Source organism: Salvia hispanica, chromosome 5 (genome assembly GCF_023119035.1).
Source record: "Salvia hispanica cultivar TCC Black 2014 chromosome 5, UniMelb_Shisp_WGS_1.0, whole genome shotgun sequence".
NCBI lineage: Eukaryota > Viridiplantae > Streptophyta > Magnoliopsida > Lamiales > Lamiaceae > Salvia > Salvia hispanica.
The window spans coordinates 2,740,989-2,767,543 of record NC_062969.1 but is presented as its reverse complement, the minus strand read 5'-3'; the positions used below and the strand labels follow the sequence as shown (position 1 = coordinate 2,767,543).

Here is a 26,555-nt window from a genome sequence, read left to right as displayed (position 1 = left end):
TGTAGATTGCAATATGCCAAGTGGCAAGTGTACAAGATCAACTTTAATTTGGTCGGAATTGGTTATTAGGTCAAAAAAATAAGAATCAAAAATTCATTTTCATGGAATTTATTATCAAAATATTGGTAATATGATTCATTAAATTCATTCGTTTTCATTAAATTTACTATGTATTAAAATACAGGTAATAACTTCATATTCCGTTTGCTTTCATGGAATTTACTATTAAAATGTAGGTAATAACTCCACCTTCTGTTTGATTTCATTAAATTTACTAGTATTAAAATACTGGTAATAACTCCTACGTTTATTTACATTGAATTACTATCAAAATACTAGTAACAAGATTTTATTAAAACCAATAAATATTTATATCACCAGCAACTGACAATTAAGCATCTAAGTTTTTTGCCTATAAAAAACTTCATTTCCTGCATCAAACTTACACATCCAAAATTCACCAATTAACTTCTTTCAACCAAAACTTTTTATCCTAAGAGTGAAAATGGGTTCCAAGAGCACAACACCCTTTGCCCTTTTCCTAGTGCTAAACCTTTTATTTTTCACTCTTTCTAGTGCCTCTACACCACCTAAGCTAACTAAGGACACTTGCCCTATTGATACCCTAAAGCTTGGTGTTTGTGCTAATTTGCTCAGTGGATTACTTGGTCTCGTAATCGGAACACCCCCAGTAACTCCATGTTGCTCCCTCATCGATGGGCTGGTCGATCTTGAGGCGGCCACGTGCCTCTGCACCGCCCTCAAGGTCGACATTTTGGGCATCCACATCAATCTTCCCATTTCTCTTAGTTTGCTTCTCAATGCTTGCTCTAAGAAGGTTCCATCAGGCTTCCAATGTGCCTAAATGATCACACCATTGGCTTCCATTGATTTCTTGTGATTTAAATTTCTACAATGTTTTGCTAGATTGTGATTTGTACCCCCAATATGGAAGTTGAATGCTCACCTATGTGATAGAGAGTGAGATGCTAATTGTGACCCTTTTTGAGTTATAATACTAAATAATTTACTTTAATTTCAAGTTGTGACAATTTCTATATATTACTAGTCTAAGGCATTTGCATTAAGCATTTACTATATCTCATGTAGTACTTTGTATGACGATATCTTGACTTAATTATATAGGATAATACAACGTAATTGGTCTAAAATATATATACTACATCCTTTCTTTGAATTTGAAATGACACATTTATTTCTTGCATCAATTTTCGAATAAAGTAAGAGAGTGAAAGTGAAAAATATCAGAAATAGTGTTACCCACTTACACTAATTCCACATTAGTAGTGTTATGTTGTTCAAAAGTTTCTTAATGTAGAAATTGTATAATTTTAAAAAATTGAAAAAAAAAATGAAAATGGTTAGTACTACTATGATTTTATTAAAGGACGGAATTAGTATTCCATGACTTGATAATTCGTTGTTAAATATTTAAACAAAGGGTGGGCTCGCAAACAAACCAGATAAAATATAAAATAAGTTTGATCTAACTACTATATACTGTCTATTTATTAAAAAGGGGAGGTGTTTTTATTTATTTAAATAGATTTGTGTTAAAATGACAACAACTCTTAAAGTGACACCATGACACCACATATACAATAATATTATTAACGCTACACAACAATATTATAAACGCTACACAACAATCTATAGATTGTTGTATAGGTGTATTGGATATTGTTGGCCTTGCTTTATAAGGTGTTGCATATTGCTGGCCGTGTTTCTTACCTTTTTTTTTTGCCACATGACAGCTTATTATTTATCCACGTATACAAATGATTGGCTAGGAATGATGGTATGGTGTTATTTTAAGATGTGGTGGCACCATAACACTATCCTAAATATATACATTTCCTCAAATATAATGAACCCTTATGAAATCAAGTAGGTTCGGGAGCCACGATTTTCTTCCAGTGAGTTAATATAACTAGATTATCGTTTCTGAAAAATAATACTACTATGAGAATATTTCTCGTCACAAATATTTCATATTTTTGGTTCTCTCATTTTTCTAATTAAGGTACCGTCGTCAGATGGAAACAAATTAATTACAAAAAATGAGTAGATAGCAAAACTAATTTTACCGTTAAATTTCTCAATGTTGAACTTCGTCGACAACATTAAAACAAATCTTGGTTGAATTATTGTGCCTCTTGGTTCCTATTTGTAAGGATATAGAGTACAGAAGTGTAAGAGGAAATTCGTTTCATCGAAGAAGACGAAGTGCGGGTTTCGCTCATGGGTGATCAGCATGGGCGGACCCAAGTAAGAGGAGGGAGGGGCTAAAGCCCTCATTGATATTGTTTTTTTTTTTTAAATTTAATCAAGTTTAGTGTAAATTATAATGGAAAAGTCCCTACAAATAATCTAAATTATATAAAAGTACACTAAAATAAAATTTAAAAATTTCAGTCTCTATCGATAAATATTTCTGCGTCCACCACTGGTGATCAGTGACATATATATATTTTAGTAAAAATAATAAAAATAGAATGAAATATTTTATGATAAAGAATAAAAAATTAAAATATTTAATGATTGTCATCCCTTCATTTATCATTTATGTGCCAGAATAGAGAGAGTAAGTCCACTTAGGTTAGGGGGAATTGCCCCTCAGTTCTTACCAACCTCCAGTGTGTAATCGACATCTTGCTAGCTATAACTCGTTCGAATAAGAATCATTGATTCCCTCTGCTGTCAATTTTTTATTCATTCATGGCGCTCGGCCGGTGCTCCTTTCTCATCTCAAACCAGAACAACTCTGAACATTAGGGAAGATTAGGGAAGACCTGGATTGGTGATTTTATAAAAACATTTAATGATGGATGAATGGAGTTAAAAATTGCAGTACTTTAGAGAGAGATTATAATAGTATTCAGCATAACTCGATGGTTATTGATGGAGGAGATATGGGAATATAATTAAAATGAATGTATGCGTCCATTTCTAGAGAGACGGAGAGATTGGAATGAAATTAACGAGATGGAGATAGTAAGATTGGAATGTACATTAAATAGATTGAGAGTTAATTAAATTGGAGATAGACATAGAGATAGAGATAGTAAGATTGGAATGTAGTAAATAGATTGAGAGTAAATTAAATTGCAGATAGAGATAGTAAGATAGAAATGCAGTAAATAGATTGAGAGATAATTAAATTGCAGATATTTATTGAGAAATTAAAGTAAAACCTTAAGGTATAGATAGATTGGAATGAAAATAGATCGAGACCGAGATAGTAATTAATTGGTAGAGATAGATATAGGCATAGTTAGAGACTAGAGATAGTAATTCATTAGTGATATTAATTGAGAAAGTAAAGTCAAAGAAAAAAATCACAAATATTTTAATTCATAATATATCCTAAACTTTATTAAATTTTCAAAATATTTGACATTGTTTAATATAAATAAAAAGTTATTTATCGTCTAAACAACCTAAATCAAATTTTAGAAAATGGTAAAACTAGAGCAATTCAAAAAAACAAAAATTATTTTGATTGAAAATTTTCATTGAGAAAAAAATTAGAAATTCTCAATCATTTAAATGAGAAAACGAAACATTTAGGGAAATTTTGAAAATGTCGAAAGTTTGTATATTTACGTGCTAATAACATGTCATACAGATTTGTCACCTTTTGTCATGCACATTATAATATGTCAAGTATACTCCACATTAGTTTTAATTTGACTGAAAGTATTTATTGGAATTTTTTTTAACAAAATTCCAAAATAAGTTATTTGCATTCTTAAAATAAAAGTTTAGGGGAAAAACCAAAAAATGTTGAAAGTTTGTGTATTTACAGAAAAATTATCCTTAAAAATATATAGTAGTTTGTAAAATTATGTTGATTTTGTTGATGTGATTTTTTTGTGAAAATCCGTCTTATACATAGAATAAATTGATAACATTTTAAGCAAATGCCGATATAATGTGAATTTTTTGGGACTAAGTCTAATACTCCCTTTGTCTTAACTAAGTTGGGTCATATTCTTTTTTGGGATTAAGTATAGTCATTTACTCTTTTCATAAAAACAAAATATTTAATCATTCATGCTTATCTTTCTCACTTTATTTTCTTCTCCTACTTTTCATTACAATTTTTTAATCTGCGTGCCTAAAATTTTTTATTCAACTTAGTTATAAGGGAATGAGTACTCCCTCCATAGTTGAGATAAATCTTTTGACATGAAGATTAAGAAATTGTGTTAAAAAGTATGAGAGATGTACAAAGTAAGAAAAATAAAGAGAGAGTAAAGTAGATGGTGGAATAAAGTAAGTGTGATTGGATTTTTTATTTTTTGTTAAAAAAGGAAATGACTCAACTTAGTTCGGAAATCCCAAAAAGGAATATGACTCAATTTAGTTGGGATGTAGGGAGTATTATTTATGATAATTAATCATGTAAATGTACGGGCTTATACTATTCCTAAGTGGAATTTATTTAAAATAACTTATTTTTTTATATTTAAGAATTTCGTGTAGTTTGTGACTATAATATAAGTATAAAAATGAGGGTAATCAGTTGCTAGTTAGCGATATCAATCTAAGGTCAATTATTAGCTATTAAATTAGAAAATTTAATGATTGAAATAATGTCAATTAGATTATATTTTAAATTTTAAAAATTATTAAATAACGATTTTCTCTTTCCTCAAAATCCTCTTAAAAATCATCTTAAAAATTATATTTATATTTTAAATTATTAAAGGGTTTATGTATGGTATTTAAAACTAACGACTTTCTCTTTCCTCAAAATCATCTTAAAAATTTTAAATTTATGTAGTTGTCTCGATTTGGATTATTTTTTCGTTAAAAAATATAGTATCAAATTAAAGGTAATTATTCTAACAAAATCTCAATTGCATATATTCCGACGATGATCGGCTTCGCCCCACTCTAAGTGAACCATTTTCCTTTTTGGATGTCTCATTCTAAATGGCACATTTCTAAAAATAGAAACATCACTCTCTCTATTTTTTCACTCTCTCTTACTTTATTCTCTTCATTTAACTCACAAAACAACACAACATAAAATCATGTGCTAGAATAGAAATGTTTCACTTAGAGTGGGACGGATAGAGTAGTTTTTATTTAAATTTTCGTATAGGTTAATAAATGCATCAAAAAGTTTCAATAAGTACAATTCATGTACAATATCAATAACATTGTGTTGAAATTTTCGTTTTCATAATCATTGTGTCGATATTTGTAATACACTATGTTGATATTAGAAAAATCATGAAAATTATCATATTATGATATATTGACGATTTTACCTTTTTATTGACCTTTTATCTATTATTTATTGAAATCCATGAATTTTGATTTCATTCACTCATTTTAAGATCTAGTGGTGCAAGATTGATCTTAATTTTGAATTAGATCACTATATCCATTTTTAACATGACCTTATAAAAATTAGTGTAGCTATCTTAGCGCGACATATTTGCGATTAATGTTATTAACATACGATATTTTCGATAGTTGCAATAATAATATTCTAATTATGATAAACACGAGAGTCAAATAAGCAAACATATTCCATCTATTTTAAACTAATTGATTCGTATTTCTTTTTGAGGCATTTAAACTTAATTGACTGATTTCAGTTTTTGTCAAAATAAAATCAATTCTCTATTTTTATTTGCCGTACTACTTTATTCTTTCTTTCTTTTTTTTTCTCCAAATTTAACACACTTAGCATATTTTTCTTGCTAAAAAATTGCGTTACTTAACCGGGATGGAGCGAGTAATATATTAGAAATGACGCATCTTATTTTTTGGTGGTTTTTACAAATGGTCGTAGAAAGTGATAGTCATTCTATTTCCATACGCCAATCGCATGATATACATTTTGGCAAGCAATATATTGGAATGTATTATGATAGGGCCCTCGAGAATCCAAATCACGCCCAAGATCGCGTCCAAATCTCTCTCAATCTCCAAAGTATCTTTTAATAGTATTTGATTTGATTTTGCATATCTTTTTGTAATCTTTTTAAAATATTTTGCTTGCTTAGCAAGATAGGCTTTAGGGTTTAGAATTCTATAAATTATAGAAACTTCTATCATTTTGATCCATTGAGAATTAAGAAATAAAATACTTCTTTTCTCATTCTTGTTCCAAAACCCTAGAACTTCAACTAGGTATGTTTATCATATTTTCTGATCAATCTCTGTCGTACGCGTGCTCTTTTTGCCTCGATAGAACCTCACGTTCTATCAATTGGTGCTTCCATTGATTTACTCTTCCTCCATCCCTCAACCTCACTCACGGTTGTTTTCCATCTTCCTCAACCTCTCTAAAACCTCAAATCTCCAAGACCAAAAACTCACGCTCCACAATCCAATAGCCGAGCCTTACACCACAGTCCATACCAGCCAGGTCCCACCGCCATCGCTGTGGAGTCAGCGTCAGCCGGTCTCGCCGCCGTACATCAGTCACCACCCACGTTTCTCTGCATTGCACTCGCTGCTCAAGCATCTCCTCCGTTGCTGAGTCGTCGTCCAGATCTGGCAGCCCCGCCACAACAACTCTCTCAAATCTGGTACTCCTTCCATGGCTGCGACCACCGCCAAGCGCACAATGTCACCGCAACCACAAACATATTTCCTCAACGACATCGGTCGGATGTTGTTCGATATGAACATCCGATTCGCCAAGCAAGACGAGGAATTGTTGACACAAGAGCTTGAGTTGGAGGCCTTCGCACGACAACAAAATGTGTTCAACAAAAGAATTGAGGAAAACCTGGCCAAATTGGCTGCCATCTTTACGACGCAAAAGGAGCCGCCTGACCCACCAGCAGCTGCGACCACGACACGGGGATGGAAAATTCCGCCATCGCTCACGCAGGCACCTCTTGGCGTTGCACCTGAGGTCTTACCGCACCTTCGCTTCGATCCCCCTCGCTTTGACGGTGACAATGCTCGAGATTGGATTCATAAAATCCAAACCTACTACAATCATCAGTACATGCCGCTCCATGATCGTTTGTACCTGACGCAATACTTGTTTGATCATCCGGCATCAGAGTGGATGACGTATTGGGAGGAAAACAATAAAGGCAAAGGTTGGGACGATTTTTTAGTTGCTGTCAAACAGCGATTCGAGCCCGATTCACATAATGAGTACGTAGAATGTCTTCCAGCCCTACAGCAGACCTGCCAAACCTTGGTTGGCGTGCAAGGAGCCTCCCCTCGACCAACATATACATCCCGTGATGACCGCCAGCACGTCCACAACACGATGTCGCCGGTGCAGGTGCAGGATATTATCAGCACGGAGCCACCACCGCCGCTCATGGATCGAGAAAGTTTTGATGCAAATAGCAGGGACTCACCTCATGAAGCGAGAGCTTTTGTTCCTAATATTGTATTGGAGTCAGAAAATATTGTTGTGAAGGTTGGAGATGTTATTTTCAATGGCCCGGTTGATTCTGTACAACCAACTGAGATCATTGCTATGGAGAAAAATAATGACGTCGATTCCAGCAACGACGGTGGATTGAAGTGTGTGCCACGAACTAAACGAGGGTTTTCCGGTGATGCAGCGGGTCTTCTTGATCCATACTACACCGTTGCTTTTGCTTCTAATTATTATCAATTCTGTTCAATTATTGTTTGTGCACCTTGGTACTATTCAAGCAACAAATATGGGCACTTGGTTGAGTTTTTACTTGATGGCGTCGATAGCCGTGATACTCTTCAATTTAGTGGAGAAGAAGGAGTTCGCATATTTGATCCAGGAATATTTGAGTCGGATGAGATTGATGTTGTTATGAGCCCGAGAAGCCTTCATCGCGATAATTTACGGTTCTCATTTAGGGCAGATGCTGATTGGAGCTTACGAAGGCTTCGGCAGCGGCTTGGTGATTTCCGTGGACATACTATTGCAATTCAGATTTTCCACCTTGAGGACAAGGTGGATTTCAACCGGGGGAGAGTTGATAGGGCCCTCGAGAATCCAAATCACGCCCAAGATCGCGTCCAAATCTCTCTCAATCTCCAAAGTATCTTTTAATAGTATTTGATTTGATTTTGCATATCTTTTTGTAATCTTTTTAAAATATTTTGCTTGCTTAGCAAGATAGGCTTTAGGGTTTAGAATTCTATAAATTATAGAAACTTCTATCATTTTGATCCATTGAGAATTAAGAAATAAAATACTTCTTTTCTCATTCTTGTTCCAAAACCCTAGAACTTCAACTAGGTGTGTTTATCATATTTTCTGATCAATCTCTGTCGTACGCGTGCTCTTTTTGCCTCGATAGAACCTCACGTTCTATCATATTATTACTCTATTTGTTTTCATGGAATTTATCATCAAAATATTGGTAATAGGATTTAACTCAGCCATCCATTCGTTTTCATTGAGTTTAATAACTTCATATTCCGTTTGCTTTCATGGAAATTACTAATAACTCCACCCTTCTGTTTAATTTCATTAAATTTACTGGTATTAAAATACTGGTAATAACTCCTACGTACATTGAATTACTATCAAAATACTAGAAATATGATTTTATTACAAGCAATAAATATTTATATCACCAGCATGCAATGACAATTAAGCAATTTTTTTTTTTGCCTATAAAAACTTCATTTGCTGCATCAAATTTGCACATCCCAAAATTAACTTCTTCTACCAAAACTTTTTATCCTAAGAGTGAAAATGGCTTCCAAGAGCACTACACCCTTTGCTCTTTTCCTAGTGCTAAACCTTTTATTTTTCACTCTTTCTAGTGCCTCTACACCACCTAAGGTGACCAATGATACTTGCCCTATCGATATCCGTAAACTTGGTGTTTGCTCTGATTTGCTTGGTGCATTGATTGGTGTCATAATCGGGACTGATCCCCCGTTAACTCCGTGTTGCTCCCTCATCGACGGGCTGGTCGATCTTGAGGCGGCCGTGTGCCTCTGCGCCGCCCTCAAGGCCGACATTTTGGACAACCACCTCAGTCTTCCCATTTCTGTTAGTTTGCTTCTCAATGCTTGCTCCATGAAGGATCCATCAGGCTTCCAATGTGCCTAAATGATCAATTTCTAGTGATTTAAGTTTCTACAATGTTTTGTTGGATTGTGATTTGTACCCCAATTATGGATGTTGTGTACTGCTCACTTGCAAATCTTATAATAGTAACCCTTGTTGAGTTATACTAGTACTAAATAATTTGCTTTAAGTTCAACTTGTGATAATTTCTATATTTTATTTGTCTATGGCGCATTCATCATTTATTTCTCGTGTACGTTGTGTGACGATATCTTTAGTTAATTAGGATACAATGTAATTGGTCTGTAATGTAGTACTCCATGATAATTTCGTTGTAAATATTTAAACAAAAGGTGGGCTCGCAAACAACAAGATAATAAATATAGTGCAAAATTGCTAATAAGTTTGACTAAAATGAATATTAACGATCGATTTATTAAGAAGGGGGAGGTTTTTTTATTAACGATCGATTTATTAAGTTTGACTAAAATGACTAAAATTGCTAATAAGTTTGACTAAAATAAATATATAAATATTTACACTTCCTTAAAAATGCACTACTTATATAAAGGGCAAGTTAGTGTGGGGGTGCCACTACACTATTTTTCTTGGTGAGTCCAATTTACTAAAACTAGTGAATGAAAATTAGTAAATGAAATATTAGAATACCCACGTCGCTAATTCAAAGGGTGTGGTCGAGTGACATGAGACTCGTCCATTATTAATTAAATAGTCAGGGAATTGATCTCTGAGCAGCTTTAAATCGGAAAATAGTCACTAAGTTCGCCGATAGATATCTTTGATAATTTCCAATAAAAATATAAAAAAAATACACCCATCACTCCCCTTTTATGTTTACAATAAAATAGGAGCAAAAATGAATTACTAGTAAATAGTCTATTTATTAAAAATAGTAAATTGAAACCGGTTCCGCTATTCTACGCCCTCCAAACTCTCAACTTCCATATCTTATAGTATGATAGTATCTCTATAAATCAGGTAACCATTTAATCCGATTCTCTTGAATATTCTTATTTTCAGATATGATAGGATTTGTTCTATATAAATATAAATAGAGGCTTTGTATTTGCTATATCCAATTGCTACTCCCTTCCCTTCCACCATGTCCAATCTATTTCTTTCACCAATATTCATCCCACAACTAAGCAATGAACCCAATTTCCCAGTCACTATTCAGCAATATTTAGGTCCATACCCCCTCCCAATTGACCCTTTTATTATACCCCCTCTTTTTCCCCTTCAAACTAACCCCCCTTATAGTTACATCCCTCCTCATCCTTCTCTCCGCACCCATGCCTTCATCCACGCCTACATCAACCCTTCCCATTTCGACGGCAACCGCATCAACGAATACTTCGACTTCTCCGCCACTCCTCCCGACCAGCGCCTCGGCCTCCTCAGCCTCTTCATGCAGGGCCACCTCTCCCCGTGGATGTGGGCCGGCCCTCCCCGCTTCCGGATCCAAAACCTCGAGCCCTATGTGGTTGCTGCATCCTCGCCCCCATGGACTCAGCTTCCGGGAGATGTAACGGCCGATATTCTGCGGAGGCTGGGGGCTTCTGGGATGCTATTCACCGCGCAGCGCGTGTGCACCACGTGGTGGAAGGCTTGCAAGGATCCTGCATTGTGGCGAGTCATTGATTTCTCTGACCCTATTCAAGGGAAGTGGACCCACAAGTACACTGCCATGTGTCGCCACGCGGTGGATCGTAGCCGGGGACAATTGGTTGACCTCACCGTTCAGTATTTCGGCGACGACGCACTCATGGACTACATCGTTGATCGGTAAATATTTAAATCTGGTTTCATTCTACATCGTTGATCGATACATATTTAAATACTCAAGAATATGCAATTTGGGTTTGGCACAGGTTTTAATGTAAAATTGGTAAAATAAGAGAGATGTATAGAGAGAAAATGTAATTAAAAAATTATTAGTGAATTATTAGTGAAGAATGAGTCACACCTTCCCAAATTAGAAAGTGCATATTCTTGTGGAACGAATGGAATATAGTTTTATTTTTCTATTTATTTATTTTAAGATATTTCTCTCCGTGTAAAAACTAGTTTAATTTTTAATTGATTGACAGATCACCAAATCTCAAGCGGCTTAAACTTGGAGCTTGCTTTTCCATATCAAAATATTGTGTGACTAGAATAGCTCCAAAACTTGGCCATTTGGAAGAATTGCACCTTACTCTTAGACCGTGCATTGGCGTTGCCGACATTGAAGCTATTGGCTTTTCTTGCCCAATGTTGAAATCATTCTCGTGCAACGGATCTAAATACGAAGTTCCTACGTCGTTAAAAGGTGCTTCTGATGAGGCATACTATCGGAATATGTATGCTATCGCAATCAGCAGAAGCATGCCTGGTTTGCAGCATCTTCAGCTCTTTGCGCATTGGATTGGAAACGAAGGACTTGAAATGATCCTTGCCAGCTGTCCGCACCTCGAATCTCTTGACATCAGGCAATGTTTTGATCTCAATCTTGGAGGGTATTTGGGGGGAAGATGCCATCAGCGAATCAAACATCTTAAACTCCCTAACGACTCTGTTAGTGATGTACCGTGGCCTAATTGCGATGGTGGCGATCCGTTTAGTCCTTCTGCGCTCATGTTTGAATATTACGTGTATGACCATTATAAAGACAATGAAGATTATTTTGGACGTTACGAGGGAAACTTCAATTGATTTTGCACATTGGATTTTGGAAGTCGTTTGGTGGAGCGAAAATGTTAGTATTTTATTTTTAAGTTGATTTTATTTTATTGTTATTTTAATTTTTGATTTTAGTACTATATCTTTTTTTTTTTTTTTGTAAATTTCCTTCGCGTTTTGATACTCCTTTGAATAAGAAGTTAGGTACCAAGGTTTTTTTTCAATTCTGCGAATTCAATCTTGTAAGTCCATAGCTACCAATATACATAACGTAATTTGGTACTAAAGATTTCAAAGAAAAATTTACAATTTCATGTCACAAGTTGTGATTATATATAACGCATTTGATGATAAAATTTATATAGCTCGATGTTAAACGAGTATTCAAATCTTAAAACTAGTTTCGCGTGAAAGAATTAAATGAAAAAATAACACTTCCATTTGTCCCAATAAAAATAGTTTTAAAAATGATTAATTAATTTATTTTGATTAAATAAAATGAGTAATATGTACTACCAAATATAGATAATTTAGTTATAACCACGGCCCACAGGCAACAATTTCGTTGATTCTCATTTGTTCATTTTTGGGAAGTACAACTGTTTTAAGCACAAAAAGTTTAGTACAACAACAATAAAATTTTGGTTGTTCAAGATAGTTTCATTTCCAACTCGTCGAGGATTGTCCTGACTATCTTAGCGTTCAACGGCTTCTCCCAACAGCAATTCAACCCGGCGGCCTCGAACTCCACCTTCTCGGGTCCGTCACCACGGGAAGTCACCCCAACGATCATGCAGTCCACCCCCATTGCTCGCAACTCGCGAGTGGCCTGCACGTGCCACCATACCACTATATAAATACACTCCATAAAATAAACATATGTTTATGACCAATTTTGGCATTTACTCTATAAAAAAAAATTGAAAGATGGTAACATTAATTAAATTGACAATATCTACCTCGGGCCCATTCTTGACGGGCATCTCCATGTCCATGACAACAACATCAAAAGTATACCCCTCAAGGAACAACTTCAAAGCTTCCTCCCCATTGTTCACTACTTTTGTCTCGAGTCCGAAACTCGCCAACAACTTCTCCTCAACTTTACGGATCATTTGGTCGTCGTCCACCACAAGCGCGCTAAATTTTCGCTCTACCTTTTTCATTTTCTTTCAGAGTAAGCACAACATATGCATGTTTAATGTATATATAGAGAGAGAAAAGAGAGAGAAGAAGAAGAAGAAGAGATACTAATAGAACAACTTTTTGGAGAGTGATATGAAAGGTTACTTTATTGCCTTTGTTAGAATTTTTGCATGATGGATTTGGTTTAGGTGATATTTCTTCCATGGTAGATATATTTTGGTCGATCCAAGATTTTTTGGTGTGTAATTAGGAGATTTTGAATTCGTATGTAATGAATGGGGATTGGCATTCATCATGTTCAAGTGTCGAATGAATATCTGTGGAGTGGATTTGCAGTGTTTATTTGTGAAATCTGCCATTAATGGTTTAAACATTTTGTAGCTTTATGAAATCATGTGGTGTGATCCATTTTTCATATTGGGATTTTGCACGTTTTTCGAACAAATTCTTGTTATAGGTGAAATCACATCAATTTTGTTTCCTTTTTTCCTAACTGAGATAATGAAATTGTAAGTGATGATATTGGCCAAGAGTTTGGCAATGGGTTCAATTTAGGTGGATTTGTTTTGGGTCTTCATAAATAATACTCCATCCATTCACTATCAATAGTCTTAATAGTGGACACTATTAAATTTTAATATAGAATAAATAGTTGAAATATTATTAATCGTAAAATGGTGTCACCTTATTAGAGAAACTTAAAAAAAAATAGAAAGAGACTAACTTTTAGACATGCCAAAATGGAAAACCAATAGTGTTGATTGTGGATGCATGAAATATATAACTACAATTAGATAGCAATTTTTTAATTGCAATAAAACAAATTTCAATCATGAAAAATATATTGCTTATGAAGTTAAAAAAATACAAATAATATTTTATGATGCTATCTCAAATTTATTGTATTTCAATTAAAATCTACGCCAAGCCATATATGATCTCTGTGATGGATTTCGATACACTCCGTATTTCATATTTTGGTAAGATTAATATTTTGAGTATTTAATTATCCATATCACATAATTCGGGACATTTTTGTTCTAAGTTAAATAATTTGTAATACCAAATGTTAACGTGCAATTCCCATCTTAAATCACACGATAATGAAACACTCTAATTTTTAAGAGATTGTAAAGGTACCCTACTCAAGATTTCATTTATAGTAGTTCATCTCGTTCCCTGTAAATATGCTTATTGAAGTACTCTAATAAAAATAATCACATCATGTTTTATCCCTTAAAAATATATGTCTAATGAAATGCAACACGGATTCTACAAAACTCGTTGATTCATTGCTCGGTCGAACGCTTTGATCCTTTAACGGATCGAGGGCTGTTTCTGACTCGCAACTCGCTTCCTAAGCCTCTGCAAGTACCCCCTCATTCGTTCCTCCATTTTCGCTAAATTAAATTGTGACACCTCGTATATTTTCGTCGTCGTTTCCTTCATCCAATAGGCTTCCCAATCTTCACCGGGAGGCGCCTCTTCAAAAAGCCTGCCAGCTCTCTCCATATCTTCCTCGGCCTCAATGCATCTTTCCTTCAACAATTTACGCTGCGAGGAGAGAGCTTCTATCTCAGCTCTCGCAATCTCCTTCGTCAATCCATCGCTCATGTGGAGGTGTTCATTCATCAACTCTTCCAACTCTTCAATGCTAGTAGGGTTTTCTTTCACCTCCCCCTCCGTTTTTTCCTCCACCGTTGCTTCAGCTTCGACTTGATTATTTTTCATTACGTCCTCATTCATCATTCTCTCGTATTTCAGCAGTGTAGCCTCTGCATACTCCTCCGCGTCAGCCAGTTCGATTTGAGCCAGCATGTAGTCATCCTCGGCGAGCCTTTTCTGACGCTCAGCGTGTTGTGTCTTCTCCTTAGCCAGGCGATGGTTCGTCTGGAGGATTTTCATGGCGGCTACTATGTTTTCCTTCAATGGTCCGGCGGCTCGTTGGAGTTGTCTGTCCACCAACTCCATTAGTTCTTCAACTTGAAGTTTGGTTTTGTCCTTGTTACCTTTGTTGTGTTGTTGAGCATGGATTTCTACGGTTCCCTTTGATGATCCCGTTGGCTCCGTCATCAGCTTCTTCTCGTGACGAGGATCAGTCGTTGGTGATTTCGCCGGCTGGTTGTGGATGGAAGCTTGAGAGGTGATGGTTCTTTTTATGGACTTGGTAGACATGATGTTGGCTTTGGGAGTTAGAAAATTTGGAGTGAATTTTCTCTGTTTGGCTTTACTTTGCAGTGGATGGCTTTCCCCACTAAATTTTATAGACATGTCAAACTGAAAAAACAATGGTAGTGATTGAGGACGCATGAAATATAAATGTCAAATTTCATACGCAACTATTGAATTGCAAAAATCCAATTTTAAATCATGGAAAAAATTATATTGATTGTGACATTACAAACAAGGTGGTGCTATATGTTGTGATGCTATCGAGTATTTATTATATTTAGATTAAAATCCACGTCAACTCATATGTAATATTTGTGTGATCAGCTATTGGATTTTGATCTAGTATTTCACTTTTTGTTATTTTTAATGGTAAAATCAATATTTTGAATATTTATATGATGCATATATATTGAATGTTTTTGTTTAAATTAAAGTTGTATAGTTAATTTAGAATACAAGTGTCAACGTGCAATTCCCTTGTGTAATAATAATAATAATAATAATAATAATAATAATAATAATAATAATAATAATAATAATAATAATAATAATAATAATAATAATAATAATAATAATAATAATAATAAAAGTAGGACCCACAAAATCGTGGGTGTTTCCTTGGCAAAGATGCACCTGACTCGACCTCTCCCCTGTCCAGTACACCTTCCACCTCCGAGCCATGACCGACGACAAGCTCCACTTCAACGTCCCCGTGGTGTTCACCATCGGCCCCAACACTGACGACCGCGACAGCCTCCACAAGTACACCAAGCTCATGCTCTCCTCCAACGACGTGACCAAGCTGGTGGAGGGCGTGATCGAGGGCGAGACTAAGGCTGTCGCCGCCTACATGACCATGGTGATGGAGTACATCTTCAAGGGCACCAAGCAGCTCAAGCAAAAGCTCAACCAATCTCCACAACTAAACACTTGATATGCCTGCCTTATATATTTACCTTTTAATCTTATTAACACTTGTATGGAATTGTAATTGAAATCTTTAACACGAAATTAGGTATACATATATTGGTGTCTATGGACCTACAAGATTGAATTAGCAGAATCCAAAACAACCCAAATTTCTTGGCACCTTGCTTCTATTCAATATCAAAAACTACATTTATAAAAAGTTTTTCCCACTACATCTAAACCTCAAAAAAATAAGGAAATAAAATCTGCATAACATTAAAATAAAATTTTCGCTGCATCAACTCTAATGCACTCCCATATCAAACAACTTTCGATAGCCAAATTCATCATGCCCAAACTCTCTAATGACTCTGAATTCGATTCTTCTTTCTGTTTCACAGTTCAAATTCATCAACTGTCGATATTGCATAACGCAATCGTTATTATGGAAAAATGGCTAATTAGTAAAATTACTTTATTGTTATGCATTAAAAATATGTACTATATACTATATTGTTGTGCATTAAAAATATGTAGCTACAAAATCATGCTAATAGAGCCTATTAAATAAAGACATAAAGATGTATTGATAAAATATAAAATAGAATCAAAGCATAACCACGACTATATAAGCTAGAAATATATAGAAGAAAGATACCTTTACGTCTACCATGCTAAGAATCAATTGAAGTTGTTGGGGTAACGTCCATGATAATCTCCATATTCTTTATGATAGTCATACACGTAATATTCAACCATGGGGGTAGAAGGATCAAACGGATCGCCACCATAGCAATTAGGCCACGGTACATCACTGACGGAGTCGTTAGGGAGTTTAAGCTCTTTCATTCGCTGATGGCATCTTTCCCCCAAATCCCCTCGAAGATCGAGTTCAAAACATTGCCTGATGTCAAGAGATTCGAGGCGCGGACATCCGCCAAGGATCAATTCTAGTCCTTCATTTTCGATCCAATGTGCAAAGAGTTGAAGATGCTGCAGATTAGGCATGCTTTTACTGATTGCAAAAGCATACAGATTCCGATAGTATACGGGTAAATAAACACCTGTTAACAATGGCGGAAACCTGTACTTCAATCCGTTGCATGAGAATGATTTCAACATTGGGCAAGAATAGCCAATAGCTTCAATGTCGGCAGCACCAATGCCTGGTCTAAGAGTAAGGTGCAATTCTTCCAAATGGCCAAGTTTTGCAGCCATTCTAGTTGCACAATATCCTGATATGTAAAAGCAAGATCCAAGTTTAAGGCGTTTTAGATTTGGTGATCTGTCAATCAACAAAAGATTAGACATGGAGTGAGATAAAAAAGGTTATGTGATATAATCTGAGAGAAAATGGTTTTTCACCAAATATTCCCTCCTCCCACAATAAAAGTCACACTTTGCCATTATGGTCCGTCCCACAAGCAGAGTCACTTTAAATACTAAGTAGGTCTCACATTCCACTATCTCACTTCACTCACATTTCTTAAAACTCGTGCGACTCCTATTGTAGGACGGAGGGAGTACAATATACCATATAAACCAATCTCGAATTTAAAATCATAAAACAAAAAATGCCTCAAATTAAATAAACAGAAATGCCTTAAAATGAAACTAGGTTAAAATTTATACCGATCAACGATGTAGTTCATGAGTGCGTCGTCGCCGAAATACTGAATGGTGAGGTCGAGCAACCGTCCCTGGCTACGATCCACTGCGTGGCGGCACATGGCAATGTACTTGCGGGTGCATTTCCTTTCATTAGGGTCGGAGAAATTGATGACTCGCCACAAGGCGGGATCCTTGCAAGCCTTCCACCACGTGGTACACACGCGCTGCGCGATAAGCAGCATCCCCGCGGCCCCCAGCCGCCGCAGAATATCGGCCGTTACATCTCCCGGAAGCTCAGTCCATGGTGGTGAGGATGCGGCAACCGGAATATCGATGGGAATGCGGCGAGCTTGCATGAATAGGCTCAATGAGGAGTGGTGATGGAGGCGTGGATGGATATATAATTAAGGTTAATTTGAAGGGAATTGAACAAGTCATTTCGTGACTGTGATATTGGATTGATCGGTTACTTGTTGAATGAATGGTGATAGAGGTAACGTGGCGCAATGGAAGGGAGAACTTGTTCAACGGTTACCTGATTTATAGCTATATCAGAATATATGTCAAATGGATTTTCAAAAATCAAATAATTTAATCTAAAGGGATATACTATATACTCCACGTTTTGTTAAAAAAAAAAAGATAAAAATAAGAAAAATATTTCATTAAATAATTAAAAACATACTGAAAAATTAAATAACTAAAAACATACAAATATATATAAATAAAAAGAAAGAAAAATGCAAAAATCTCTCATTCACATCCCAAAATCTAAAAGCTCCGAATTTAATCATCCTTTTTCTGAAATTTCTTTTGTAGTAATTAGATTTTATAAATCTCAATTTTTCCACAATATTTACAAATAATATGACACTATGATCCATTGATATCACAACGATACAATACTATATGATCGAACATAGACATTGTTTATTAGCCTTCTGTCCAACACTCATAATATAATTTATTTTAAATGTGATCACAATACTATATCATCGAACATAGATATTAGTCTCTTGTCCCACACTAGAGAAATTCCTTTTAGATATTGAAGTTCAAAATAGAAAATAAATTGAGTTGTAATCACAATAATATGAATGGTGATTATCCTGTAATACAAAGAAATGTTTTTAAATAAAAAATTCCTAAGTATTCAGTCCACGTTGCCATGAATATGTGTAATTTTAACGTGGCCTACGAGGATATTTATTTCTTACTTTTAATTTATAGTCATGAAATTGGAAGTTATGTGTAAAATTAAAGCAATTGAAAGATTGTGTGATTGTAAATAGTAGAATTCTTATTTTATGTGCAAAATCAAAATTAAGTGTTTTTCTATGCATAATTATTCTCTGAAAATCTCCCCAAATTTAAATGAATTTTTCCCCTCTGCAATCCAAACACGGCCTTAAATCTCCTCCGCCTAAAACCTCAATCAAATAAAAACCTTTTCCTATTCATTTCCTCTCCCGTTTTCAATCGCCATGGGACGTAGAAAAGGCAGAAACCGGAGGCCTAGGGTTAAGAGCAAAATTCCGGCGCCGGCGGTGGTCGCTTCATCCTCAGCCCCTCCGCCGCCATGGATCGAACTTCCGAGAGATATAACCGCCAATATTTTGCAGAGGCTGGGGCCAGACGCGATACTTAGCAGCGCGCAGCAAGTGTGTAGTACGTGGTGGAAGGTTTGCAAGGATCCCGCCTTGTGGCGAGTGATCGATTTCTCAAAAACTATGCTGATCGATTGGTACACCGTGTACAATATGTGCCGCCGGGCAGTGGATCGTAGCCAGGGACAATTGGTCGACCTCACAATTCAGAACTACTGCGACGACGAACTCATTGAGTATATTGCTGATCGGTAAATATTCCGCGCTCGTTACTTGAAGAATTATGATTTATCGTTATCGAATTTTATGTTCATTGTGTTCTATGAGGCTGCTAGTGTGATTGTTGAACTCGTTACTTGAAGAATTGTGATTTATCGTTATCGAATTTTATGTTCATTGTGTTCTATGAGGCTGCTAGTGCTAGTGGGATTGTTGAAATAAGAAAATGATTGTGTTTTGGTTCATGTATGGCATTGGCGTGTTGTACTTGCATTGTGAAAAGCCTTTGCATTTTGGTTGTATTTTGAAGTTGCAGTTGTGTGTGTTAAGAAATTGTATTTGAAATTGTATTTTCCTGTGTTTAGAAATTAGAACACCTCCTGCAGAAATTCAGATATAAAAACATGTTCGAGGAGGTTTGATTTTCATTTTAATATCGCTGAGGCAGGAAATCTTGTTAGTTTTGGTCACTTAATGATGATGTGAGGTTGCATTATGAAAAGAAGAGGATACTGTACTTGGTTGAACATATGCACAACTTCCTTCGTAATAACGATGGATGAAAGATTAGATTTGGCGAGTATAGGATTTACTCGAGGTTCGTACTCAATGCTCTGCACTTCTAGGCTAAAAAATCATGCATTTTGTATTATTTTACGCGAATATATTGCTTGTGTTTTCTCCTTGCTTACTATTTTCCCTAAAGGTTTTCAGTTATTTTATTTATGCACTGGATTTTAAAAGATATTTGAGTTGTTTTGGACATTTTCTGAAACCAGTGTAGTAGTCTTTGCTTTCAAGAGATTCCTTTATCTTGCTTCATGTTTATTCTGTACAACAAAAAAAAATACGCTTATGTGGTCTGATATTTTGCTATTTGACAGGTCACAAAATCTCAAACGCCTTAAACTTGGATCTTTTCATGAGATCTCAATAGATGCTGTGATTAAAGCGGTAGCAAAACTTCAACAGTTAGAAGAATTGCACCTTACTGGTAAACCATGGATTGTTCCTGCCCACATTGAAGCTATAGGAAATTCTTGCCCAAAGTTGATATCATTCTCATACAATGGGCATGGAACAGAGCATCCTTTTCCACTAGGATTGGAAGATGATGGTGATGATGATGATTATGATGATGATGATGAATTTAGTAAAGGATTCGGTCGGAATGATTATGCTCTCGCAATCGTCAAAAGCATGCCTAATCTTAAGCATCTTCAACTTTGTGCACATTGTATGCAAAATGAAGGACTTGAAGCCATCCTTAATGGCTTTCCACGCCTCGAATCACTTGACATCAGGCGATGCCTTGGTCTCGAGCTTGGAGGGGATTTGGGGGAAAGATGCCGTCAGCAGATAAAAGATCTTAGACTCCCAAATGACTCCGTCAGTACTATGTCGTGGCTTGAATGGGATGGCAGAGACTCGTTTGGTAACGGCATAGTTGTTAGCGATTATGACTATGACGAAGATTATGAAGATTATGGAGATTATGAGTATTACGACGACTACTTCTCTCCTCTTGGTTATGGTTTCTTCAATGACGACGGGCTTGGGTTTTTCGAACTCGACCATTTCTGAGTATGGCAGATGGTAAAGTTTTCTTTCTTGTAACAGTTTATGGCTTAAGATATCTGGACAAATATTACTCACCTTCTTTTTCCCCATGTGTAGGTTTGCTGGATAAGTTGATTTCAAGTGATTATATCAGCATGTTAGAGCTTTCATTTTATCAATAGACCCTTTTATCTTTTATTAGCAAGCTTATGACTCTGCCTTCATTTTGACTATTCTTGCTTTTGTTGTTCATTTTAGATGGCTTTGTATCAACCTCTTTCTACTACCTATCAGGTTGTCTTCTTTGTCTGCTATAAGTGGTAATGACACATCAATCATTATTCATAAATAAAAACATATTGTTATTCAAATTCGTTAAATACTAGCTACAAAGTCTTTCTAACTAAGGGCAGAGTCTACTAATAGAAGGGATAAGCTAAGGATAAAACTAAACCTCCAAAATAATAGCACAACCACAACTAAACCAGAGCTGAAACCTCCAGGCCTAGGATTGCTGCTAGAACAATAGACAGAACCAAACGGATTGTTGCCTTGCCATAATGTCCGACTCATAAGTATTGGACAAGAGAGTTTGTTCGGATGTCAAGTGATTTGAGGCGCGGACAGGCGTTAAGGATGGTGGCTTCAAATTCTTCATTATTAGTCGTCCAATCTAGCATTCTTCTAGCATGCGTTTGCCGATTCAATGCTAATTCAAATTGATGCCGGAAATAATCACTCTCATGGAATCTTGTAGTACATGTTCTGTTATGATGTGGTGCATATCCGTTGTATGAGAATGATTTCAACGTTGGGCGCGAATTGCCCCTTACTATAATGTCGCCGCCAACCAGGCACGGCCTCATAGTAATAGTAAGGTGCAATTCTTCCAAATCTCCAAATTTTGCCACCGCTTTCTCTATAGAATCTTTAGACGTGAGATGACAAGATTCAAGATGAAGGCGTTTGAGACATGGTGATCTGTTAAAAAAAAATCAAAGGATTAGCCACATTTCACCCAAAATATAAAATCATGCCAATTTACCTCTTAGAAGACATCACATATAGGGATGTCAATAGAGCCGGCCCATCGGGTTGCGGGTTAATCGGAGTGGGTTAATCGGGTTGTGATTTTTTTTCGGGTTATAAAAGTTCGACCCTTGCCCTAAAAGCTTGGGTTTCGGGTTAGCCCAACGGGTTAATCGGGTTACTACCGATAAGATTAACATGCGATCAAACAAATAAATAATGATGAAAATTAGTTATATTCATAAAGAGTAAAATATTTAATTATGATAAATTTGAGATATATGACCAAACTCAATCATAAACATGATCAAATACTAATTTTTGATATATTTCGTGAAATTTTAATGCATATTTAATCGGGTTACTACCAATAAGATTAACATGCGATCAAACCAATAAATAATGATGAAAATTAGATATATTCATAAAGAGTAAAATATTTAATTATAATAAATTTGAGATATATGCTCAAACTCAATCATAAACATGATCAAATACTAATTTTTGAGATATTTCGTGAAATTTTAATGCATATTTTAGGAATTTAAATATTTTTTAAAGTGAATTTGAAGTTTTTAATTATTTATTAACTATTATATTAATAAAAATTCAATATATAATTTTTATATTTAATATAAAATTGAAAGTAATTTTTTTAGTTATCTACTCTAAAATTAATCAATGAAGTGTCGAATTAGAAGTAAAAAAATAGAATAATATAAACTTTATCGGGTTTTCGGGTCTGGCCCTAACGGGTCGCGGGTTAATTAGGTGCGGGCTAATCTGGTTTTAATTTTATCGCGCTAGAAATTTTCAGCCCCAACCCTACAAATTTGACAGGCTATTCGGGGCAGCCCACGGGTTGCGGGCTACATTGACATCCCTAATCACATATTCATATCATATCACATCATATCATATATTATGATTGTATCGTAATATACCGATGGGCGATGTACTCCATGAGTGTGTCGTCGCCCAAGTAGTGAATGGTGAGTTCGACCAATTGTCCCTGGCTACGATCCACTGCTCTGCGGTACATGGCAGCGTACTTGTCGGTCGAATTCTCTTGATAAGGGTTTGAGAAGTCGACGATTCGCCACAAGGAGGGATCCTTGCATACCTTCCACCACGTACTACACACTTGCTGCGCGCTGCACAATAAATCTTCCGCCCCCAGCCTATGCATAATATTGAAAGTTACATCTTCCGGCAGTTCGATCCACGGCGGCGACGGAGATGAATCAACCACCGTAATATCGCTCACTCTCTGCCTTTTGCATTCCCTTTGTCCCATGGCAATTGGAAAAGAAACTAATTTGGGGATTGGGGAATATTTAGGTGGAGTAATGTGTTTTTATAAGATTTCCTCGTAAATATACATACAGAATACGATGTATTAATGATTTTATAAGATTTCCTAGGATTATATATATTTCGATAATATTATAAATAATTTATTATAAATAATTTATAATTTTATTTACAAAAATAATTTTGATTATTAAATAATTAAAAATTATTTAAGTTGGTCAAAATTGTGATTAAAATCGCTGAATGTTAAATATTAACGGAATTGCTAACGGAGGACCAATTGTGATCCGATTTGAGATGTATAGGACTAAAAAATTCAAAAAGATAAAATTTAGGTGTACATATGATGGGGACCAATTTTTGTCTTTAATGATTTTTTATTAAATATTTCCTTCAACGTTTTTTGTTTCTTTTTATACAAGTTTTCTTCGAACATGGTTTTTTTCCTATAATACTTCCGTCCTTAATTTATTTTCACAAGTTTTCTTCAAATTAATGATGCTATAGGAAAAGAAAACTTTTTCAATCTCTCTATACATATGTTTTGTATCCTATATTTTGCCGTTCGATTCAATCTTTATTTCTCATCACTAATAAATCGTAAAAAATCAATAATAACACCATCATCATATTCAGCATTCCCATTTTTTTTCCATAAAATTTGTTTAACAATCTGCGTTGTTCCTCTATGAAAACCTTCGAAAAGTATAAAAAATACTTTTGAACTTTAATTTTATCAATAATTATATAATTAGAAACCTATGGGAGTAAAAAATCTAAAAAACAGAACCAATTTACTGATATCATATTACTACCATAAAAAAGATGTTCATATAAAATTGAATTATATTAAAATAATAATGTCACTAAACATAAAAGAGAAAAGCAGCAAAATGACAAATTTCATGTTTGCTGCATTTGTTTTCTTAAATTTCCAAGGGGTCCATGAGCTTTCTCCTCAGCCTTCTGCTGCTTACATGAGCACTTGCTGTTGTCGAGATTGGCTCCACATTTCAGACATAAACCTCTGTAATTATAAAGAATGATTTTAAAATTTAAGTATAGAAACAAAATCAATTTTAACGTGATGTTCTTTATAAAAAATTCTAAAATAGAAAATAATTTTTTGATCTAATAAATATTTAAATCTATCATGTAATATTAGTAAAATCTATGTTATACTTTATAAAATCTATTCACTAATTAATTTTCTCTATCATTTATTTTTTCACCTGTGGGCTTGTTCTTCAACCCCGCCGACTGCCGGGACACCTTGCCGCCGTCCTCTCCCGTCGCGACACCTCACCGCCCTCCTCTCCCGTCACCACCGTAGCTATTGTCACAGCTGCGTTTTAGGCTTACGGGTTGTTATCGTCCGGGTTGGAGTGGTGGTGCTGCTGGAATGATTGGACTGGTGGTGGAGCTGGAGATCTCAGGCGTGGAACGACGGTGGAAGATTTCTAAATTGCTTCAAGCAAGGAGATGAGTCTGGCCGAATTTGTTTCACTTTAATTGAATAAATTATACTCCTTTCGTTCCAACTAAATTGAGGCATAATTTTTGGGCACGAATATTAAGAAATTGTATTAAAAAATAAGAGAGAGGAATAAAGTAGTATGAATGATAAAGAGAGAGTAAAGTAGATAGTAGAATAAAGTAAGAGTGATTGGATGTTTTGTTTTTTGTTAAAAAAAGTAAATTATTTAACTTAGTTGGGACCTCCCAAAAAGTAATACGATTCAACTTAGTTGGGACGGGGGTGTAATATTTAATATTTTAAAAATAATTAGTTTGACTACTTATAATATTTTTTTATATTTGGAATAATAAAATATATATAATGAAAATGCTTAATTTGGTCAAAATTCAATTTAAAGATGTTGACTATTATAATTTAACAGAACCGTTACTTTTGGACCAATTGTAATTCGAGTTGAAATGTTTGGGATGCAAAAATTCAAACAAAAATAGTTATGACTAAAATTATAAAATAGACATATGTTCAAGATCAGTTTTAGCATCTACCCTATAATTATTCACCCCACTTATGACATCTTGATTTATGAAAGATACCTTATTTTTATATTTGGATATTTAATTAGAAATCTGCACGATGGAATGTTGCTAAATTTTCTTGGAATTATCAATTTTTTTGGGTCTTTATTTAGAAAACTGAACGATGAAATCTAATATTTAATTCGTCAAAATATTTGTTACAAACTATCAATATTTACTTCACTTGGAATCGAACAAAATATTAGTTATGGAGCATTAATTAGATAATTGGACGATGAAATTTGATACTCCTATTGAATTTGTTATAATATCTGTCACAAATTAAATGAATTATTGATCATTACGAGCAGACAATCGAATAATTAAGTTATTTTGACCTATGGCGATAACTTATTTTTATAATTGAATCTTAAATCAGAAATCTGCACGATTAAATGTTGATAATTCTTTCTGGAGTTATAGTTTATGGAGTTAATCGATCAAGTTCTAGTATTTTAAAGCATTTTCTAGGTACAGGTCTCAATTTAAGTGATTTCTCTAGAAAATTTTCGTCCAATACAATGGTTGCAGGTCAATCATGAGCCATTCTACAGCAAATTATCATCTAATGCAATAGTTGCAAGTCATCTTTTTCCCCCTATATCTTTCTTGCTATGAACCTTGCTTTGTACTACATCTCCATTAGACCATCCTTGACCCATGACACATTTGTCTGTGGTTTTATGAACCTTTGCTTTGTACCTCTTAATTGAACCATCATGACCCATGACCCATGATGACCCATTAGTACTATCTTTTTTAAATATGGTAATTGATTAAAAATAGTAATAGTAACCATTTAAAAATAGTACTTTTAAATCTCTATTTAAACTCATTTGCGTGTGTTGTGATGAATTCCTTCACTTTTGCTTACATTGGTTAATTTAGGGTTTAGGGTAACTAATTAGTTACCACTTTTAATAATTAAAAATAGTAGTAGTAACTACTTAAAAATAGTGCTTTTTACAAAAAAATTTAATTTAAATAAATAAGTGTAGTAATCTCTATTTAAACTGTACATTTCTTATTCTTATATATACCAACCCTGTTTGACATACAACACACTACACTCACTACACACTCACTACACACCTAGTTACTGCAGTGGATTTCCCTAGCGTTAATCATCTCTCTTTCTTATGCAAGTCACTTGAGGAGTACACCCTCTTCTACACAAGTGTGCTCAGTTTTGAGCGAGTGGCTAGGTCCTTCTCCTTCACTTTCCCGGT

General features: G+C 34.9%; 6 protein-coding genes across 6 annotated transcripts; 4 read left to right on the top strand and 2 right to left on the bottom strand.

The window, feature by feature from the left end:
- Nucleotides 1-505: 505 nt before the first annotated feature.
- On the top strand, nt 506-865 carry LOC125187383 (putative lipid-binding protein AIR1B). The gene has a single exon (XM_048083967.1). It carries the CDS (start codon nt 506-508, stop codon nt 863-865), a length of 360 nt encoding a protein of 119 aa, XP_047939924.1.
- A 7,836-nt stretch (nt 866-8,701) lies between these two features.
- Nucleotides 8,702-9,064, top strand: LOC125186226 (putative lipid-binding protein AIR1B). Its single transcript, XM_048082578.1, has one exon. It carries the CDS (start codon nt 8,702-8,704, stop codon nt 9,062-9,064), a length of 363 nt encoding a protein of 120 aa, XP_047938535.1.
- A 1,081-nt stretch (nt 9,065-10,145) lies between these two features.
- LOC125188258 (putative F-box/LRR-repeat protein 21) lies at nt 10,146-12,026 on the top strand. The gene is made up of 2 exons (XM_048085026.1): nt 10,146-10,828; nt 11,134-12,026. Exons 1-2 carry the CDS (start codon nt 10,146-10,148, stop codon nt 11,735-11,737), a joined length of 1,287 nt encoding a protein of 428 aa, XP_047940983.1. The 3' UTR covers nt 11,738-12,026.
- A 215-nt stretch (nt 12,027-12,241) lies between these two features.
- On the bottom strand, nt 12,242-13,134 carry LOC125186817 (two-component response regulator 24-like). The gene is made up of 2 exons (XM_048083269.1): nt 12,664-13,134; nt 12,242-12,533 (listed from the first exon to the last, which is right to left on the bottom strand). The coding sequence occupies exons 1-2, from the start codon at nt 12,868-12,870 to the stop codon at nt 12,354-12,356; spliced, it is 387 nt and encodes a 128-aa protein (XP_047939226.1). The 5' UTR covers nt 12,871-13,134; the 3' UTR covers nt 12,242-12,353.
- A 3,067-nt stretch (nt 13,135-16,201) lies between these two features.
- Nucleotides 16,202-17,830, bottom strand: LOC125187146 (putative F-box/LRR-repeat protein 23). Its single transcript, XM_048083676.1, has 3 exons — nt 17,564-17,830; nt 16,590-17,216; nt 16,202-16,321 (listed from the first exon to the last, which is right to left on the bottom strand). The coding sequence occupies exons 1-2, from the start codon at nt 17,782-17,784 to the stop codon at nt 16,613-16,615; spliced, it is 825 nt and encodes a 274-aa protein (XP_047939633.1). The 5' UTR covers nt 17,785-17,830; the 3' UTR covers nt 16,202-16,321; nt 16,590-16,612.
- Nucleotides 17,831-18,940: 1,110 nt separating this feature from the next.
- Nucleotides 18,941-21,216, top strand: LOC125187229 (F-box protein SKIP19-like). The gene is made up of 3 exons (XM_048083779.1): nt 18,941-19,400; nt 20,253-20,964; nt 21,046-21,216. The coding sequence occupies exons 1-2, from the start codon at nt 19,027-19,029 to the stop codon at nt 20,950-20,952; spliced, it is 1,074 nt and encodes a 357-aa protein (XP_047939736.1). The 5' UTR covers nt 18,941-19,026; the 3' UTR covers nt 20,953-20,964; nt 21,046-21,216.
- The last annotated feature ends 5,339 nt before the right edge of the window (nt 21,217-26,555 follow it).

Coding starts and splice junctions, on each gene's coding strand:
- LOC125188258 (XM_048085026.1), top strand. CDS start 10,146: ATGTCCAATCTATTTCTTTCACCAATATTCATCCCACAACTAAGCAAT. Junction 10,829..11,133: donor ATGGACTACATCGTTGATCG/GTAAATATTTAA, acceptor ATTGATTGACAG/ATCACCAAATCTCAAGCGGC.
- LOC125186817 (XM_048083269.1), bottom strand. CDS start 12,870: ATGAAAAAGGTAGAGCGAAAATTTAGCGCGCTTGTGGTGGACGACGAC. Junction 12,534..12,663: donor CCGTCAAGAATGGGCCCGAG/GTAGATATTGTC, acceptor TGGCACGTGCAG/GCCACTCGCGAGTTGCGAGC.
- LOC125187146 (XM_048083676.1), bottom strand. CDS start 17,784: ATGCTGCTTATCGCGCAGCGCGTGTGTACCACGTGGTGGAAGGCTTGC. Junction 17,217..17,563: donor ATGAACTACATCGTTGATCG/GTATAAATTTTA, acceptor GTTGATTGACAG/ATCACCAAATCTAAAACGCC.
- LOC125187229 (XM_048083779.1), top strand. CDS start 19,027: ATGGGACGTAGAAAAGGCAGAAACCGGAGGCCTAGGGTTAAGAGCAAA. Junction 19,401..20,252: donor ATTGAGTATATTGCTGATCG/GTAAATATTCCG, acceptor GCTATTTGACAG/GTCACAAAATCTCAAACGCC.
- LOC125187383 (XM_048083967.1), top strand. CDS start 506: ATGGGTTCCAAGAGCACAACACCCTTTGCCCTTTTCCTAGTGCTAAAC.
- LOC125186226 (XM_048082578.1), top strand. CDS start 8,702: ATGGCTTCCAAGAGCACTACACCCTTTGCTCTTTTCCTAGTGCTAAAC.